Source organism: Lithobates pipiens, unplaced genomic scaffold, assembly GCF_037356315.1.
Source record: "Lithobates pipiens isolate NorthernLeopardFrog02 unplaced genomic scaffold, aLitPip1_a1.2 Scaffold_22, whole genome shotgun sequence".
NCBI classification, from domain to species: domain Eukaryota; kingdom Metazoa; phylum Chordata; class Amphibia; order Anura; family Ranidae; genus Lithobates; species Lithobates pipiens.
Genome location: NW_027507784.1, coordinates 227,899,476 through 227,920,378, shown reverse-complemented (window position 1 = coordinate 227,920,378; position 20,903 = coordinate 227,899,476). Strand labels below are relative to the sequence as shown.

At 46.4% G+C, this 20,903-nt stretch overlaps 1 protein-coding gene across 2 annotated transcripts in view; it reads left to right on the top strand.

The window, feature by feature from the left end:
- GSPT1 (G1 to S phase transition 1) overlaps nucleotides 1–20,903 on the top strand; it is a 577,045-nt gene that overhangs the window by 425,314 nt on the left and 130,828 nt on the right. For both annotated transcript variants that reach the window (XM_077448903.1, XM_077448901.1), the window contains one exon: nucleotides 1,557–1,697. In XM_077448903.1, the coding sequence (XP_077305029.1) occupies nucleotides 1,557–1,697 (141 nt within the window). The remainder of the gene's footprint in view (nucleotides 1–1,556; nucleotides 1,698–20,903) is intronic.

The window sequence follows — 20,903 nt, the reverse complement described above, 5'->3', positions numbered from 1 at the left end:
ATAGATCTTGCACCACAGGAGCCCTGCCCCCACCTATTTTTAGACAGCAGTGATAAACAGCAAACTCTCTTCCTTGTCGGTCAAAATCCCTGAGCTTCCCACATTCATTCAGAGCATGCGCAGAACAAGTGGCAGCACAGAAGCAAGCAGATCACCCACAATAGTGTTGCCACTCAGAATAGGGAACTGGCAGGATCCCCTTTGCTTTTTACAGCCACAGCACTGCTTACAGTGGTTTATGCCCCTAAAGCCTTAGAGGTTCATACCTTAAAGAATAAGTTCACCTTTGGGAGAGTTACATCCTGCAGCCAAACTCCACACACTCTGGCAGCAGGCCTCCCCTGCCTCTCCTTGTGCCTGCTGTCACTATTTGAAAAGAGTGCAATTGTGTGGGGCTCTGCCCACACAGCTGCGTTATGGATTCACAGATCCTTGAGAATAAATGATCTACAAGTACCAACATTCTTTGCAGCTGTCGGCTTGTAGTTCTCATTGAGCTAACCTGGTGCTGTTGGTGTTCTAAAGTGAACTCATCCTTTAATTCATTCTATACGTTACGGTAAAAAAAAGCTGTGCTGTATGTGTTCCCCCAGCACTTAAGTGAGCCTGATAGCAGCGACAGCCATTGGCCCCTGCTGTCAGTCAAATTCTGTGAGGAGGGAGCTTGGGGTGCAGGGCACAGACAAGGGAGTTTAGGAGTAAGCCCCAATGAGTGCTGCCACAAAAAAAGTGGCTTCCTATGGGGGCACTCTCTGAAGAGGAGCCAGGAGCACCAGCAGTGGACCCCAGAAAGGTCCACTGGGGCTCCCCTGTGCAAAACTATTGCACAGAGCAGGTAAGTAGAAGAAAAACATCTTTAATACTGCTTAAAAACATACATTTTATACTGGTACATGTTTAAATAAAAATTTTAAGTTTAGGGTTTCATTTTCCTTTAACTGAACTAGCTGAAGATATAATCTGGAGCAACTGTACATGACAGCCCATCAGCTTCTGTCTGCTCCAGTTAATTTCCCCTAGTGTGTGTTTTTTGGTTTGCAGGGAGCTTGCTTTTTTGTATTGTTTTCACTTGGTAGCAGTTGCTTTGAAGAAAGCAGATTGTTTTCAATCTACTGTGGGGTTGATTTACTAAGAGTTGTGGTTCACTTAGCAAAGTGAATGCTGCTAAATTTGGTGAAACTATGGTCACTTAGAATATTTAATTATACTAGAAAACATTTTTTTTTTTACTTTTTAGCTAGAAAATGATTGGATATTCAAAGTGAATACAGGTTGACATTATTTGTGAAAGTTCACTTTACAACAAACGTTTTCTTTGCTAGGTGAACAGCTCGTTTAGTAAATAATCAACACCTATGCAATTTTAAATGCATTTATTGTTCTTTAAATGTGGAGTTTCTACCCATAGCAACCAGGCATATCTAATAGTCGGAATCTGGTTGTAATAGAGCCTCCACAGTTTTCTGTAAGTTTTTGTTTGGTATATAAATGATGTAATTTTTTCCTGAAAACTTTTTTTCACACAGCTAAAAGTAAGCTCTATCACTAATTTTTAGATATGAAGAATGTAAAGAAAAGCTTGTACCGTTCTTGAAGAAAGTTGGATTCAATCCTAAAAAAGATATTCACTTTATGCCATGTTCAGGGCTCACTGGCGCCAATTTGAAAGATCCAGTTGATTGCTGTTCGTGGTATACGTAAGTATTAACACTTTTTGGCTTTTTAAACATGGGCATCAGAAATGAGAGAGGGAAGGCATTTTCTACCCCATTCCCTGTGGTCAAAACCATAATTGGCATTCCATTGCATCTAACATACTCATTTTATTATGCCCAGATTATTCTGATTTTGTAACAATCAGGGATTTGGATGAAGTAGATGATTTAGTGGGGGGGGTGGGTGGGGTAATCTTCCTTGGACTTTTGACGGCTCATCTGCCTATCCTTAAAAATGCATGTGCTTTCATTGTGAAGACTCTTCTCAGAAATTAGGGACTACAGAAAACAGGGTGCCTTGGAAATCTTTGTATTTGTATGACATACACCGCACTTCCAGTGCTCCTGCTGCAATGACCGGTCGTGGGTGGGTGGACAGTGGCCACTTGTTTGTAGTTGGACTTTAGTCTCAAGTTTTAAGATTACAAGGGATTCAGCATTCACTTAAATCTGAAAAAGGATCTGGTTGTGGAGTTGGGATTTAGGCCATTATCTTGGTATGCGGAAGCTTTCTTTTTCTTTTTTTCTTTTTCTTTTTTTTTCTTCTTTTTCTTTTTTCTTTTTTCTTTTTCTTTCTTTTTTTTTTTCTTTTTTTTCCTTTCATTGTATGAATACACTCAATGAGATGCACATCGAGGAGAGCGGCATATAAAACATAATGTCAAATACATGCGGTTTCCTTTCCTCTTCCCCCGCCCCTGGAGCCAACTACGAAGCAGTTATAAGGTGAGTGATCCAGAAAGTCCACCTAAGTTTATAAGTGGGCTTTTTAGGGTAACTCTTTCCTCAATACACACCTGTATCAAATGGTTGATGCCCTAAACTCAGGTAGCCATCTACGGTATTTCCCATAGGGCTTACAATAGCAGGAGTCTATCTCTATTAACTGTGCTGGGGCCACAGAAGTATTCTCCAACCAGTGCTGATAAGAGCAAACTTCCTAGCCGCATTGTGGGGACGATATGCTAGTTGCTCTGAGGAGGATGGTGTTGACATTCTGTAACCATTGGGCTTTGGTAGGCGCTGCATGAGACAGCCATAATGTTGCAAATATCTTCCTGGCTAAATACAATGATCTTGAAACCATAAGATAAATACTACTAGGCTACATCTCCTTATCTATTGCCCCCAGCAGGCATACCAGTGGGGTAAAGAGAGAATAGGGGGCTGGGCTACTTCGGAAATGGATCAAACAACCTCAGTCCAGTATCTCGCTAGCTTGGGGCATCTCCAGGTCATATGAATGAAGTCACATGTATGGACTACACACTTTTTTACACAAAGGAGTCTTGTCTGCCCCATGCAAGCAATTTGGCGTACGGTAGGCCCTATGGAGAATAAAGCTGTGAGTTTCTGAAAGGCAGAAACTGAAATTACTGGGAGGGATGCCAATGCCATATCCCATTGGTCATTGTCCATCTCCCGCAACCCATAAGGACCTAATTTTAAGTAAATAGGCATTTTAGATGGTTGACATTAGTACAGAATATTTGTTGGAGATCAATCCCCTGCGGGAAATGGCCTGGATGAGATCTTGTATCATTAGGGAAGAAGATATGGACAGAGGTGACACTTGTTCCTGGGCCTGTAGTTGGAGATATTGATAGAACTGCCAAATTTAGAGATATTGATAGAACTTTCTGTCGGAGAGCATGAATTCATTGTGTAATTGCTCGAAAGCTTTTAGGGTACCACCAGAATACAGTTGGGGGAGGAACCGTACCCCTTGCCTTTTTCATAGGGAGAACCTCTGTAGTTTAATTCCACAGTTAGGGTAGGGAAAAATTGGAGATATGGGTAAAGGTACCAATTAGAAAACTTCTCCAGTCTACTATATAAGACACCTAAATTATTTAAGAAATTCATAAAAAGTAAAGAGTACAGTGTTCATTGTCATAGGTATATACACACAGCCTATCACTGACAAAGAAATACTGTAATCAAATACATATTGATATCGCGTCCAAATATTTTGTCATGCTTTGCTGGTGTGGCTTCTTCAGGAAAAAGGATGTAAATATTTAGCAAATATAGAGGAACACATTTCATTCAGCTCTAGGTGTATATAGAAAAGAAATAAAACCGTATTAATATACAAAAATAACTACAACTTCAAAAAATACAATGATGCACACACGTGGTTGTAAACCTTTCATGGATCAAATGAGCGCCCCCTCTTGGAAAAACCCACAATCAATCACCCTACCTCAAAAAATGGGCCGTGGGAGTATGTTCCATTGGGAAATCCTACTAGATAGCTGACAGCCCTACAGCCAACTCCAGTCCATGGAGGGCCAGATCACCCGTAGAGAGAGAGAGATATAGTAAAACTGATTTCAAGAGGTGCACAGAAACGCCTGCAAATATATATTAAATATTTATCAATTTTGTGTGTGTGTATATGTGTGTGTATATATGTATGTATGTATGTGTGTATATATATATATATATATATGTATGTATATATGTGTATATATATATATGTGTATATATATATATATATATATATATATATATATATATATATATATATATATATATATATATATATATATATATATATAATTTATTATGGGGGGGGGGGGGTCGTCCAAAGCAGGCTCCAAAAACCATAGTTAAACCATAGTTACTCCCTCTCCTTGCTATATTGAAAACACAAAAGCTGGGAGCTCAGGCAGATGATACAAGGAGACACTGTATTAGCATATATTGATGTGTCTTGAAGATTTCACCAATCTGGTAAAGTCTAAGGCCGCGTACACACGGGCGGACTGTTCGCCCAACTTTGTTCGTCAAACAGTTTGACAAACAGTCCGCTCAAAATTAGCATGAGCGGACTTGACCACACACGACGAACGAACAGTCCGCTGAAAACTTGCGCGATGACGTGAACGGCACGTACGACGGGATGAGAAATTCGGCGTCCGATACACTGCAATGCAACCTTCGCCGTGTAAATTCTTTCTGAGCATGCGCGAGACTTAGTTTGCCGAACAAGCCTACACACGAGCGGACTGTTCGCTCAAACCAAGTTTCAGCGGACAGTCTTACGGAAATTCCGAAAAACTTTGTTCGTCAGACTGTCCGCTGAAACTGTCCGCTGAAGCCCACACACGAGCGGACTGTCAGCTGAAACACTGTTCAGCGGACAAAGTTGGACGAACAGTCCGCCCGTGTGTACGCGGCCTAAAAGATATAGAGATATTGAACTTGGGGCTTTACTTACCTGTCCCATGTAAAGGCTCCAAAATGAGCCTCTCACCTTAATGCTGATGCTCCTATATATGACACCAGGCCCGCGGTCCCTCAAGACCAATAGCGGTAAAAGCCCACAGAGCACGAGGAAACAGCAAGCCAATCAACAAAAAGGTAGTGATTTGTCTAGCCTGTACCTATTTATAAATACAGAAAAGAATGAAAAAGGACTACCATTTAAATTCCATACTTGAATGCAACTCTCGGTTTCCAAAAATTCCGAATGGGTAACAAAGGAGAGGAGACAATATAGGACCTAAAGATGATAAAAAAAATGAAAAATTTATGAAACAAAAAATGCGAAATAAGCAAGGACCTATCACCATTATAAAAATGGCTTGTATCGAATTCCCTCATTCAGTCCCAGGTACCAGGTCGCTTGTAATGAGTAAATCCATCTGGTCTCTAGCTGCAACAATTTATTTTCAATATCCCAGACACGACCATGTTGGGGTAGAAGTTCCAAGCTAAAGAAACCAATGGATTTAAGATTAAAGATATGATATAATCCTACATGGCGGCTTATGGGTGCCTCCATTTTAGGTTTCAAAATTGGGGACAAATGATCCCTTACTCTGCAGTAGAGGGGGATGCTTTGTCTTGCCCAACTAGAAAGCTCCGCAGGAGCGCTTCGTTATGTAGACTGAACCAATTGACTGACAATTGGCCCTGTGTTTGGGGGTCCATGAATTATTGTCAGGAAGCACAATGTTTCTTCCTTCCTACATGAAGCGGCAGAAGTTACATCTGCCACAGCAGTACGTACCTGATATTTTAGTTTTAGTTGAATCAATATTATACCTTTTCTCTTATACTCACCAACCTACACAGCTCCTCTCTTAGCCATTGGGTTGTTTGCCCTATTACTAGGAGATACTAGGCATTAGTTGTAACACGACACTCAGAACTTAGTTCCGCCCAAGGGGCGGTCCCTTGGGCAACAACCCTCCATCCTGCCAGGCAGATCTCCGTTTTATTTTGCTTTATGAAGAAGGACCTAGGAACCCCGCGGGCCCATCGATACGTGTTTTTTATGCAGAAGTGTGACTTTTTGCGCAAGATGAATTAACCTGTGATCTACTATCAACAGTCGGCTTAGTGAAGGCTAGATACCCTTATCCTTGTATTCTCCCCAGTCCGGCCATCGAGCGTGTGCAGGCCGCAGCTATGCACTCGGCAGGCCACGACAAAACCTCAGCTCCAGAGGTGGTCGTGAGCTTTTATGCTCCGGGCCATACATATGACTGGGCTACTGATGTCTGCATCACAGTATGCCGGGCCAGCAGCCGCCCTGTACTGATCAATGAGTGGGTCTATGATGGAATGTCTCCCAGCTCTTCAGGACTGGTTAGTACAGCTCTCCCTGCCTCCGCAGGGCTGAGCAGTTGGGCATTCCCTGGGAGGTCGATTCGGGGGTCCCTCAGCTCCCGCTCTTCTCTCTTCTCTCCCCTGTCCCTACCCCTGGGGAGATGCTGCATGTGGCTGCTGAGTGGTGTGTGTGTGCCTATGCGGGGGCTTTTGCCTGGTGGGGGGGGGGGGTTGCGTTGGCTAGCGGTGTCCTGGGTCCTGTTCTTCATGCCCTTGGAAGGTGTCTGAAGTTTTGTTGATGTTGAGGCTAGGAAGGCTAAGGAGCCACGCCGTAGGCAGGGCCTTCTTTTTACACTCTCAAACGGCTTTAGTCCACCCGGAGCTTCGACAAAACGTCCCCTGCCCGACAAGATGACCACGGATGAACAAAAACGTCCCTGGAACTGCAAGCCTGCGAATAAAAGTGCTACCGCATGAAGGTTTGCCCCCACCCATGTCTCGGGTGGGGGGTCCTCCTTCAGGAGTTTGCAGCCCGGTGGTCCTCTCGGTTATTCGACTAATAGGTCTGCGATCTGATTTCCACAGGCTACAAGATAGTTTCTCTCTTGGCCGCCAAACAGAATCTTCCCCTCCAGCATACCCGTATCCCCGGCTTGCCGGGAGGCCCTCTTGGGGGGGCAGTAAGGGACCCACTGAATTGTGGGGTGCGTGTTCCCGGAATCGGAACGTTTCCAGGGATTCTACTCAAATCTTTTTTTATAGTTCCCAAGAAAGAAGGGCTACGTCCAATCTTGGACCTAAAAGCCCGCAATCAGTTTGTAAAAGTGCAGAGGTTCAGATTGGAATCAGTTCGCTCAGTAGTTGCTGCACTCCATCAAGGGGACTCCCTGGCATCCTTAGACATCCAGGATGCGTACCTGGACATACCCATATGCCTTCAGCATCAAAAATGTCTGCAGTTTTCAGTTGGGGAAGCCCACTACCAGTTTGTGGCTCTTCCTTTTGGTCTGCCATCAGCCCCCCACCCCCCACCCCCCGAGTCTTTACCAAGATATTGGCTCTAGTTTCACTGTTGCTGCGGCAATGTGGGATCGTGATTGTGGGATACTTAGATCTCCTCCTGAGGGCATCTTCCGCCTCAGAATTAGAGGAGGATGTGGCGATCACCATGCAGACCCTGCAAGAATTTGGGTGATTGTTGAACCTAAAGAAGGCGCTAATTGTACCGACCCAGCATCTGGAGTACCTAGGCTTGCTGCTGGACTCCATGGAAGCTAGAGTTTTTTCCCTTCAGACAAATTGCAGACTCAGATCCACGGTAAAACTGCTTATGAACTGCAAGTGGTCGTCGATCCTCTTTTGCATGCGAGTCCTGGGTCTCATGGTAGCCTCCTTCGAGGCAGTAACTTATGCCCAGTTCCACACCAGAGTCCTGCAGAAGGAGATTTTCATAAAATGGGACAAATCTCAGTTGTCCCTGGATCGTCCGATCCAGGTGAGCTAGTCAGTCGGAGACTCACTGATCTGGGGGCTGAGGTCCCCGGTCATTCAGTCTGGGAAATCATTCCTGCCTTTGAAGTGGACAATGATCACAACGGACGCCAGCCTATCCAGCTGGGGTGGAGTGATGGGGGTTCAGTCGGCTCAGGGCCTCTGGTCAATGGCAGAATCCAAGTTGCTGATCAATCTGCTCGAGTTGAGAGCAAGCAGGCTATGCCTCTCCACGTGGTCGATGAGAATTCAGGGGTGTCCGATCAGGATCCAGTCAGACAACGCCACGGTTGTGGCATACGTCAATCACCAAGGGGGAACAAGAAGCTCAGCCGCTGCATGGGAGGTCACTCACATACTTCGGTGGGCAGAGCAACACGTAGTGGCTCTGTCAGCCATTTACATCCCGGGAGTGGAGAACTGGCAGGCGGACTATCTGAGTCGCCAGATGCTGGACCCAGGAGAATGGGCGTTGCATCCAGAGATATTCAGGTTCCTGTGCCTGAAGTGGGGCACACCAGACGTGGATCTTCTTGCCTCCCGTCACAATCAGAAGGTGCCAAGAGATCTGTGGGCAGACACGTCAGGCGTGCTGGTGGCTCCGTGGGATCAGTACCAGCTGATCTACGGCTTTCCTCCACTGAAACTGTGACCACGTCTGCTCGCAGAGTGCAAGCCGAGGGGATCCCAGTAATACTGGTTGCCCCAGATTGGCCTCAGCATCCTTGGTATGCAGACCTGGTGCGTCTGGTGGCAGACGCTCCCTGGCGACTGCCATTGCGAGAGGACCTTCTGTCTTAAGGTCCGAAGCATCCTGCTTTACCATTGCTGGCTTTAATGGCATGGCTATTGAGAGCCAGGTGTTGAGGAACCGGGGTCTGTGACCCCAACTATGTTGAGGGCATGAAAATCTTCTTCCTGGATGATATACCATTGTATCTGGAAAGCCTACATCTCCATGTATGAGGAGAAAGGATGGCATCCACACTCCTTTTCTATATCCAGGATCCTGCTGTCTTCAGCAAGTAGTAGACCAGAAATTGGTGTTAAGCACCATTAAGGGGCAAATTTCAGGCTTGGCTGGCTTCTTTTTTTTTTTTTCAGCGACCCCTGGCGTCTCACTTCAGGGGGAACGACATGTAGTCCCTCCGGTGCGTCCACCGTTGCCCCCATGGGATTTGAACCTGTTATCGCCGCTTCAAGCCTTTTGAAAATATCAGGGAGATTCCCCTGTTGACTCTTTCCCAGAAAGTGGTTTTTCTAGTGGCCTTCACATCGGCCAGGAGAGTTTCGGAACTGGTGGCCTTATCTTGCAAGTCACCCTGTCTGGTTATCCACAAGGATAAGGTGGTGTTTTCGTCCACAACAGTCTTTTCTACCGAAGGTGGTCTTGGCTTTTCATATCAATGAGGACATTGTATTACCATCTGTGTCCTAAGCCAAAGCACCCTAAGGAGTTGGCCCTTCATGCTTTGGATGTGGTTCGGGCTCTGAAGGTGTATTTGTCTGCCACTGCTCCCTTTCGGAAGTCGGACTCACTGTTTGTTTCAGTGGCTGGTCCCAAGAAAGGCATGGTGGTCTCGTCAGCCACCATTTCCAGGTAGATCAGATTGTAGTACAAGCCTACGCCTTGAAGGGACAGGTGCCCCCCTTTCCGGTCACGACCCACTCTACAAGGGCAATCGGAACGTCTTGGGCCTTTTGACACCAAGCGCCTGTCGCTCAGGCGTGTAAAGCGGTGACCTGGTCGTCTGTCCACACGTTTACCAAGTTCTACAAGGTAGACGTCAGTGCATCGGCTGATGCCTGTTTTGGCCACAAAGTTTTGCAGGTGACTGTATAGTTGCAATTGAATATGCAATATATAATTCCCTTTTTTTTTTTTTTTTTAAACACAGTACAGTTTTTGATGCGGTTATGGGAAGTCACTCCTATTGAGGGTACCCTGTTTTTTTGTGGTGGTCTTTTCCACGCACTTTTTTTTTTGTGGGTAAAGTTTCACTAGTTCCCACTTGCCATGGTGGATGAAGTTTCTATGCGGTTTTCCCACCCTTCGTTTGGCACTGCTTGGGGATGTCCCAATGGCTAAGAGAGGAACTGTGTCAGTCAGTGAATATAAGATAAAATAGGATTTTTGTACTCGCCGTAAAATCCTTTTCTCTGTAATTCACCGACCGACACAGCACCTGCCCCTCTTTATCTTTGTTATACTGCTTGTTGACATACTGAGGTCTGCCTGGCAGGCTGGAGGGTTGTTGCCCAAGGGACCACCCCCTGGGCGGAACTAAAGATTTCTGAGTGTTGTGTTACAACTAATGCCTAGTATCTCCTAGTATTAGAGCAAACAACCCAATGGCTGTTTCGGTCGGTGAATCACAGAGAAGGATTTTACAATGAGTACAAAAATACTATTGTTTCCTGAAGCCACACCGGAGAAACATGTCGAAAAGATTTGGACGTGATATCAATATGTATTTGATTACAGTATTTTTGTCGGTGATAGGCTGTTTGTATATACCTAGGACAATGAACACCACTACTTTTTATGAATTTCTTAAATAAATTGTCTTATATAGTAAACTGGAGTCGTTTTCTAATATTTTGTACCTTTAAAGTCCCATATCTCCAATTTTTCATAATCCTATAATTTAGGGATGTTGGTATCATATTATTCTTAGTTTGGATCTGATCTTTACCTATATTTTTGTCCACAAAGTTAGGGTTATGCCACAGTGATGTAAACTCCATGGGGCCCGATGGGGATAGCGCTTTTTTAGTTTTCCACACTTCCACTTTCCACACCTCCTTGTCTAAGCCGATCCACTGTAGAAAAGGAGGATGCCCAGGAGATCCAATTCCAAATGTGATATAGCCATTAATTCAGGACTAGTCCATGATACCAGCTGAGGCCATGTTGTCCCCCAGCCTGCAAGCTTTTGCAGCTTGGAAGCCAAAAAATATTTTTAAATGAGGGACCTCCAGGCCCCCCCCGATCCCTGCCATACTAGAGTATTCAGACTTTTCCGGGCCTGTTGTCGTCTCCATATCAGATCTCAAAATTGGATGTTAATACGCTTAAACCACTTCCTCAAGATCCAAATGGGCAAATTGTGATAGTTATATATGAGCTGTGGAGCCCACACCATCTTTATTAAGTTTACATGCCCCACCACCGGCAACGGCAGTTTACACCAACTATTGCCTTTGATCTTCTGTCTATCCAATAGGGGAGCTAGGTTCCGTGACAGGTATTTTGTTAGGTCCGTGAATACTACTACCCCCAGGTATTTAAAGGAGTCAACTAGGGTGATCTGGGATGCGCTGTCTGGGAGTGGTTCTGTCAGCGGGTCCGTGGGCATAAGTACTGATTATCCACAGATATCTGAAGTTTTAAAAACAAGCGTCTTATATTATCTGCTGTAGATCGAGCGGGATTAAAACACGACTGATCAAGGATCAATCTGCTAATGATTTTAGAAAGTCTGTTGGCTGATACATGGGTAAGTAGCTTGACATCCTTATTCAAGAGGGATATAGGACAGTATGAGTCTGGGATAAGTTTAAACTTCCCTGGCTTGGGGAGCACTACTATTATGGCCTTCTGCATGGAATCTGGGAGTTTACCTGTATCTGCTGCCTTGCAAAGGGCCCAGAGCAGCGGTGGGAGAGAAGGGTATTCCCTTATTTAACGTGCACCTCCACAGGGTGGCTATCGGAATCTGGTGATTTGTGTCTAAGGGCTGTGGCCATGGCCTCTCGGCTCCTCCGGTGTGATGGGAGAATCCAGAGCTTCCCGCTCCCCTTCAGATAACTGGGGGAAGGTGCAGTCCTGCAACAGGTCTGTTGGAGCATCAGGTGATTCGTCTGTCCTGGAGGGATTACAGTTCAGTGTAAAATTGCTGAAATATACCTAAAATATTCTCCCTGGTTGTACATATTACCCCGTTTGGAGATGTAATGGCAGTAATATTGCTGTCTTCCTGTTGAGCTTTTGCAACCATAGCTAGTAGGTGCCCTATAATTCTCCACTTCTTCAAAGTAGGTCTGTTGGAGGAAATATCCTTTTTTCAGCTGCTGACATTACCACTGTATTATACAGAGACTGAGCCTCCACCCAACTAGCATGAGTGATTGGAGAGGGGCCGGTTACATATGCTGCTTCTTTACGCAGCAGCTCGGAGTGGACTGTATCTTTCCACTCTCGTGATCTGCACTTGATGCCCGTAATTTACCTTATTAGAAGCCCCGTAAGGTATGCCTTCAGGGTATCCCATATTCTAGCCTTACTAGAGGAATGTTTGTTAAATCTGCAGAAAGTCAGTTAGAGCTGTTGGTATAGTATCTTGATCTGCAAACAACGTCAACCAAAGTGGGTTCACTCGGCACAGTGGGTGGGAGGGCCTATCTGCTATATCTAAGCATACCCAGAAGGGCAAGTGCTCCGAGATCAATCTAGGTTTATAGGCTGAGTCCATTACATAGGGGAGCGGAGCCTGGTTCCTCAATCCCATATCTAACCTAGATAGACCTCCATGTGAGCCTGAAGGGCAGGAGTAGCCTTTTACATTAGCACACAAATCTTTCAGCCCCAACTCACTGACCAGAGTAGCAAATGGAGTTCTGCTAGTTTAATGGGGAGCATTACCCAGACGTGCAGCCAGTCTGTATGGGATTAGGACATTATTAAAATCTCCAAGTGCCAGTACAGGGATCCTGGGATGTAATGCCATAAATTGTACTAGTTTCTTGAGCAGGGATGGGGAAAAGGGCGGTGGGACATGTATAGCTGCCATAATACATATAAACCCTTTCAACTTGCAAAAATAGGAAAATATAGTGTCCCTCTCTGTCCACCTGCTGCTCAAGACAAACTGCACATCACGGAATATTAGTACACTGACACCCCTAGAAAATGAGGAGTGATTAGCGTGTATGTGTGAGACATTTTCGGGATCGCAGCAGGTGTACAGTGTCCGGTCATGAGTGCATTTCCTGGAGGCACACTGTTTTTTCTTTTTGTGGATAAAATAGTATAATATGGCCCCACGCTTATTTGCATTACTCATCCCCCTAATATTCCAAGAGGAGAATTAAACCTTTAGAGTGCTTTTACGATGAAAGCTCCCAGGGGTCGGTGGTAAAGTGGAGCTATTCGGCCCCTAGCGGGGCGGTTTTAACCCCTGCTAGCGCCCCGAAAAAGTGTTAAATCCACCCGCAAAACTCTGCTGCCGTGGCCCTTTGCTGTCAGTGTAGCAGAGCTGCCCCATTGTTGTATCCACCGATCCTACACTGCTGCAAAGAAGCTGTTTGCAGGACTTTGTGACGCCCTGCCAACGTAGCTCCCCAGTGTGAAAGCCACTCGGTGTAGCGCCTGAAAAATGCCTCCAGTGTTTAAGAGCCGGTTCACACAGGGGCGACACGACTTTCAACCCGACTTTTGGAGGCAACTTGGGGGCGACTTGCAACACGACTTTAAGTCACCCCAGGCCAGGCGACTTTTACCGTGGCCAATCAGAGAATGAGCTCTGAATGTACCCCTACCCATTCACCTGTGAAAAAAAATGTACAAAAAAAACACAACACACAAGGGTTAAAATAGTTTATTGCACAGCTCCGGGGGCCTTCCGTCTTCGGGGGTCTTCTCGCCAGACTCCTTAGCTATCTTCTGCTAGCTCTTTTACTAGCGGAGGAGCCCGGCATTCTTTTTCGCCGCCCTCTTCTTCCGACTTTGGGGGTCTTGTCCCCCTGTTCGGTTCTTCTTGCTGGGCCACCGCGCCACCTTCTAGCTCTTTTACAAGCGGCTGCCGCCGTCTTCTGTCGTCGCCGCTGCCGCCATCTTCTGTCTGTTGCCTCGTCGCTGTCTCCGCTCACAATGACAGGGACGCGGCGTGCGGCGACTTATATAGGGACATATAGGGAAAGTCTCGCCAAAATTTAACAGAACAAAGTCCACTCTGCAAAGCAGCAACATATAGGCTAAACTGATTAAATTTGTCAGAGGTGTTTCTTCTCTCGCATCCATCTGGTCTGTGCGCCAGACTGCACTCCTCTGTCCAGCCATTGCATTGCAGCTGTAGGATTTTCAAAGAAGTGTGATGTTTCTTTAGCTGTCCTTCAGCTTTGCAGGGTACAGCATGAAATATTTTAATATCCAGAAATTTTGCCCTCTCTGTCTCTAAATCTCAGCCGAGAAATTGGGGAACGGAGATTTTGGCATTATCCACTTTAAGAGACTCAGCTCTTCTGGCACCCCTGTCTCCAGTTAAAGTGGTTGTATAGTCATTTTTATAACTTTTACCTACAGGAAAGGCTATAATAAGGCTTACCTGTAGGTAAAAAACGAAACAAAAATACTGCACGCACATTATTCTGACGGAGATGGTTCTCCATATCCTCCAATCACGCAGAGGATGCAGATGCCATGGAGTGGACATATTTCATATCTCTTTGCAGGGGTTGACATTCATCCTCCAATGTGCTTATTTTACCCTCCACTGCAGCCATTCGCTCCTGCAGCTTCTCCATGTCCTGTCTCACCGGAGCCATTTATAGTTTCATGCCCTTTACTACCCCTTTAAGATCAGCTATAGAGGTGTTACATGTAGTGACTGCTGCAAATATGTCTCAGTGTAGGCTCGGGACCTATGCTGGCCTCATGTTCAGTCACCTGAGAGGCCTGGGATTGTGTGTTAAGGGTACTCAAATGAGTAGAGGCCTCAGAGGCTGCAAACACATGTGGCGTGTCATCCAAGTCTCCCTTTGGTGGTTCAGGTTCCCCCAGATCCATCAGTGGGGGTATCGGAGGATTCCTGAGACCCTTAGAGAATAGCCTTTGTGCGGCCTCTTTGAGAGAGTGTTTCTCCTTTCAGACAAACTGCAGACTTAGAGCCATGGTAAAACTATTGATGAACCGCAGGTGGTTGTTGCTGCGCTTCTGCATGTGAGTCCTGGACAACTCTGTTATCCCTGCTCTGGTGGCTAAGATCCTCGGCACTTCGGCCTAGGAAGTCGTTCCTACCTCTGCATTGGACCGTGATCACAATGGACGCCAGCCTGACCGGCTGGGGTGGAGTACTGGGAGTATAGTTGACCCAGGGCCTCTCATCAGCAACTTGGATTCCTTCCCCGACCAATGTGCTCGAGCTCTGAGTGATCAGGCTATGCCTCTCCACGTGGTCGCTGAGACTAAGAGGGCGTCAAATCAGGATCCAGTCAGACAACGCCACGGCAGTGGCATATGTCAACCATCAAGGAGGAACAAGAAGCTCGGCTGCAGCACGGGAGGTCACTCGCATCCTTCAGTGGGCAGAGCGACATGTACCGACCATATCAGCCATTTACATCCCGGGAGTGGAAATCTGGCAGGCGGACTACCTAAGTCGCCAGATGCTGGACCCAGGAGAATGGGCATTGCATCCGGAGGTATTCAGGCTACTGTGCCTGCGATGGGGCACACCAGACGTGGATCTCCTGGCTTCCCGTCTCAATCGGAAGGTGCAGAGATTCGTATCCAGGACAAGGGATCCTTGGGGAGACGCGCTGGTGGCTCTGAGGTCAGTATAGCCTGAGCTACACCTTTCCTCTGCTAAAGAGACTACCACATCTGCTCCGCAGAGTGGAGACCGAGGCGATTCCAGTAATACTGATTTCCCCAGATTGGCCTTGCAGCCCCTGGTACACCGACTTAGTGCACCTGGTTGCAGACACTCCCTGGCGACTACCATTACGAGAGGACCTTCTGTGTCAAGATCCGATTCTCCATCCAGCTTTACCATCGCTGGCTTTAACGGCATGGCTGTTGAGAGCTAGGTGCTAAGGGATCGAGGCCTGTTGGATTCGGTGATTTCAACTATGTGGAGAGCACGGTAATCTTCTCGGAAGATATACCATTGTACCTGGAAGGCCTACATCTCCATGTGTGTGAAGGGTGGCATCCGTGCAATTATTCAGTTTCCAGGATCCTGCTGTTTTTACAGCAAGGAGTAGACCAGAAAATGGCTTTAAGCACCATTAAGGGACAAATAACAGCCTTGGCTGTCTTTTTCCAACGACCTCTGGCATCTCATTCTCTTATTCAAGGGGTCTGGCATGTAGTTCCTCCGGTGCTTCCACTGTTACCCCCCTGGGATCTGAACCTGGTGCTATCAGTGCTTCAGAAACAGCCGTTGGGAGCTGTGTCGGTCGGTGAACTTCAGAGAAAAGGATTTTACGGTGAGTACAAAAATCCTATTTTCTTTTGATTGGCATTAAAAATGAATATCCCTGCACTGTTAAAATCCCCTATTCTCTTCTCATTCCTACATATCATCTTATCTTTGGGATGTAGTGCCATTGACTTAGGGTGTTTTCGCCAGGTAGCGGACTAAAACTATATATTCCTCCTTTTTAAGTTAAAGCGCACTCCACCAGGGCTATTGATGCTTCTTGGGCGGTGCAACACCAGGCCTCCATGGCTTAGATCTGCAAGGCCCCAACTTGGTCTTCAATCCATACATTTACTAGATTCTATCAAATCGATGTAAAAGGCCATGAGGATATTGCAGGCACAGTGTGCTGCAGTATGAGTCCTCTAGTCTCACAATACCCTATTTTTTTGTTGTCTCCCTCCCTTCAGTTGCCATTGCTATGGGACATCCCACATAGTAACTATGGCTCTGTGTCCTGTGATGTATGATAAGAAAATAGAATTTTTATTACGGCTTACCTGTAAAAATCCTTTTCTTTTGAAGTACATCAATGGCACAGAGGTCCCTCCCCTTCTTTGGTATACATGTCTATTGCTCGGCTGCAAAACTGAGGTACTCCCAGTAGTGTAAGGGGTTATAGGGAGGGCACAATCCCCCTCTCCTCCTTTGGGTGAGATGGGCTCAGGTACCCTCAAAGGATAATCCCTCCTCCCATCCTAATCCCTCAGTTATAGTAGTAAACTCTCCCACTCTGATGCTTCTTTTCATTTAGTCCTTTCTAATAAGTAATTATCAAACTATAGCCACTGTAATCCAGCACAAATTGCATTTTACTGTTTAAAGAAACTTAAAAAAAAAGTTTTTCCAGGGGTAAAGCAACGCCATCTTGAGTATTGTTTTCGGAATCCATAGTGGAGTGTATTTCTGCCCTTACATTGAGCACTTCCCGTACTGTTAACCAAGCCTCCTTCTCAATCCAACGTTTCTATGGCAACCCTGCTTCCCTGGTCATAGCTGACTTGTTTTATTTCGTAGTATTTACTTGTGCTGATTATCTAGTGTCTGTGAGTCCTATCAGCTTCAGCTGATAAGACTGCAGTAATGCTGTCCCATGCCCTGCTTTACTTTGCATGTGATGTTACATGGTGTGTAGGACAGGGCTCGACAAAACCCGGGCGGCAGGTCGCGTTTGCGACTAGATTTAGCGACCTGGCGCAGTACCGCTGGGGGTATCCTGTCTCCGTGGACCCCCTCCCCCCGGCCTGATCGCGTCCGGCCGCGCCACCGGCGACCGGTAATTGAGCCCCCCCGGTTTGAGGCCTTCTGCGATCCTATGGTTCCTTCTGGAATCTGGCGCCCTCTTGTGGTGGCCATTGGAATGACAACCAGTAATGCTAATGGAGCTTCCCCTGCCTGCCAGCCTATCTCCTTCCCTTTACTTAGAAATCATGATATGTTTTTTATTCTAACACCCTAGAGAATAAAATGGTGGTCGTTGCAATATTGTCTGTCACACCGTATTTGCACAGCGGACTTACAAGCGCACTTATTTGGGGAAAAATAATTTATTTAATTAAAAAAATAAGACAACAGTAAAGTTAGCCCAATTTTTTTTTATATTGTGAAAGATAATGTTACGCCGAGTAAATCGATACCCAACATGTCATGCTTCAAAATTGCGGCCGCTCATGGAATGGTAACAAATTTTTACCCTTTAAAATCTCCATAGGCGACGTTTAAAAAAAAATTCTACAGGTTGAACGTTTTAAGTTGCAGAGGAGGTCTGGGGCTCTCACTCTTCCGATCGCAGCGATACCTCACATGTGTGGTTTGAACACCGCTTTCCTATGCATTCGCTTCGCCACGCAAGCTTGGCAGGACAGGGTGCTTTTAAAAAAAAAAAAAAAAAATCTCATTTTAACTTTAATTATTTTTTTTTTTTCACTGTTCTTTACAAAAAAAAAATCTGTCACTTTTATTCCTATTACAAGGAATGTAAAAATCCCTTATAATAGAAAAAAGCATGACAGGTCCTCTTATATATGAGATCTGGGGTCAGCGCGACCTCACATCTCATATTTACACTAAAATGCAATTTAAAAAAAAATTGTCATTTGAAAAAAATAAAATAAATAAAATGTCCCTCTAAGAGCTATGGGCAATGACTTGGAGACAGGTGGGGGGGCGGCTATCTTCCCCTCACTCATCTCCATGTCGGGCCAGGGACAGGTCCAGATCGCCGTCACGGACCTGGCTCCTAACTTTTTTAGCTGGCTCCTAGATTCCAAGCAAATTTGTCAACCCCTGGTGTAGGAGGAAGCTCTGAGTGATTATGCAGCCTCCTGGGAGTTCAGTGTTATGTGCCATAGGAAGTCCTGATAACAGATAGATAAGCACATAGAGAGTGTGCTGTAAATCAGGGGAGATCTGGGCATGCTCAATGATGTCATTCTAAAGAACAAAAAGAATTACAACAATACTAAGCAAGTAAGGAGATATCTACAAGCAGTGTTTGTTAGGGTTTTTTATACTGATTTATATGTGAACATTTTGTGGGAGAGAGTTTACAACCACTTTAAGCTGGGGGTCCCATTCCCCCCTCTGTGGATGTTCCCTGGGGGGGCTCTTGTGAGGTGCAGTACCTGGGGTCTGTTGGGGTGTCCCAGCACGGTTGGTTAGAGACTCCTGTGTGGCTCAGTCAGTCTGCCAGCATTTAGCAGCGTTCGGTGGGCATTTTTCCTATTTTTATTTTTTTGGTCTTCGACCAGCGGCCATGTTTTGGTAGTCCGTGACGTGGCGGCCATTTTCCCTTGGTATGGCATGACGCTGTAGACAGGTGGCAGTGGTGCTTGGGTTTCCGAGCCCTCGTCTTCCTCTTCCTTCTCCCAGATATAGGGACTGCTCGCACACAGGACGAGCTGCTGGGTCCGAACATATAGCGCTTCTCCGGCTGGTAGTGGTGAGTATTTGGGGGTGTCTGTCTCTTTATCTTTCTCTCCCCCCTTCCTACCAAGTGCCCTGGGTGTGGGGGGGCTCCATAGCGGTGCCAAAACTTTTTTTGTTGCTGTGGGGGGTCTCTTGAAACCCCAGCTCCCCATTAATGCAGCTTCCCCTTAATGCACTGATGATGGCCAAAGAGTCCTTGGTATCCCGGGTGGAAGTGGCATGTAGGCAAAGGCCTACACCGGCAGAAAGCATCCTCCACCTTCTCCTGTTCAGTCTTTATCTGATTCTGAGGCCACTGTATATGTGGCCTGTCCAGTGGGAGTTGATACCACGCTCCCTGATCCGTCCGATAGCGAGGATGACTTCACAGTCGCAGCAGCGAAGGAAAAAATGGTGGTCGACGCACGTGTTTCTGCAGTGCATTCGACTTTAAAAATGGAGGCTGTGGCCACGGACATGGCTGCTACTTTTGGTACTCACAATGCACCTCGTGCAGCTAAGGTGATTCCTTATCTTCTCTATTTTGACAAATTTGTCTGAGGAATAAGGACAATTAAAGCAACCCTTTGTGGTCCCCAAACGTTTTATAGTACGTTACACTTTTGCGGAATCACTATTAAAGTGGACCAGTCCACTTTTTCCAGGTTAAATAAAGCAACCATGATCCCAATAGAGGATTCCCCGTCCCTTAAAGACTACTATGGCAGGTTTGGCATTGCAACTGGTTCCTGACCTCGGCCCTGGTGTCTCAGACTTTAACTGAATGGGCCAAGCTTTTGCACCAGGGTCCAGGGGAATGAGCAGGTTCCCTCTGCTTACGTTGATCTGGCAGACTAGTTGGTCTAGGGCTACAGTTTGTATATGATGCATCTTTGGAAGCGGCTCTCATGTTGTGCAAGCTCTGTTCCACTGATAGTGATTGGACGCATGCTGTGGCTTAAGAATTGGTCTGCAGACCAAACCTCCAAGAAAGCCCTCATTCGATCTGTCCTTTCAAGGCGATCGCTTGTTTGGGGTTACTCTGGTTGACATTAAGGGGGTCAATGAGAGGGAAGAGTACCTTTCTGCCGCGTTTAAAGGAAAGGGAGGGAAGGAGCCTTGTCGCAAACATGGGCTGCCCCCCTCAGCCCATAAAAAAGTCATGCTTTTGGGACTGCAGAGAAGGGAAATAGATCTTTGAAGTCTTCCCCGGGAGGTGGGCCTTGAGCTGGCTTCTCCAGACCTGCAGACAAAGACCCCTTCAGCATGAAGGTCTGCTCTCACCCATAACGGGTGGGGTGACTTCTTCGCTGGATTCCGGCATTGTGGGCCTTCATGAACGTCAAGTGGATCCACTTAAATAATCCTTTTGGGGGTATCAAAGAGGGGGGGGGGCAGCGTTTTTGGGGTTTTTAGGCCCCAAGTCTCCTTGTGCGGGGATAATTCCTGCAAAGGTTCCGGTGACATCCTAACTACCCAAAGTCCCCCCTATTCCCTTCCAGGAAATTAAATCACCTGGGTCTGACTCTGGATTTAATGGTGACCAGGGTGGTCCCTCTGGTCACACCTCAGAAACCACAAGCCGTGATCCTCTTGCTGCTGTCACGCAGACAGTCTTTTCTCCTGACTTGCATACAGGTTCTGGGCCTTGTGGTGTCCACCTTCAATGCAGTTCCATATGCACAGGCCTGTACCGTGGCTTCTTCACCAGGTTTGGTTCAACAGGAAAATAATGAAGTTCGTAGCAAGGTCACGGGTTCCTCTGGTAGATGCAGTCGTCCTGGTGCCACTGTGGGACCAATACCTTTCTCTTTTTAAGCAGAAGGATGGAGGGCGAAGGTCTTCCGTTCATGCCGGTGACCATAAACGTCCCTTGGGGGGAGCTACCGCTCAGAGGATCAGTTGTCCCAAGGCCTGAGCTACCATCCTGCTTTATAGTCACTGGTTTTGGTAACTGGGCTGTTGAAAGCCAGATACTGAGGGATAGAGGTACGCCTTAGCATTCTTCGACCTCTAGCCACGC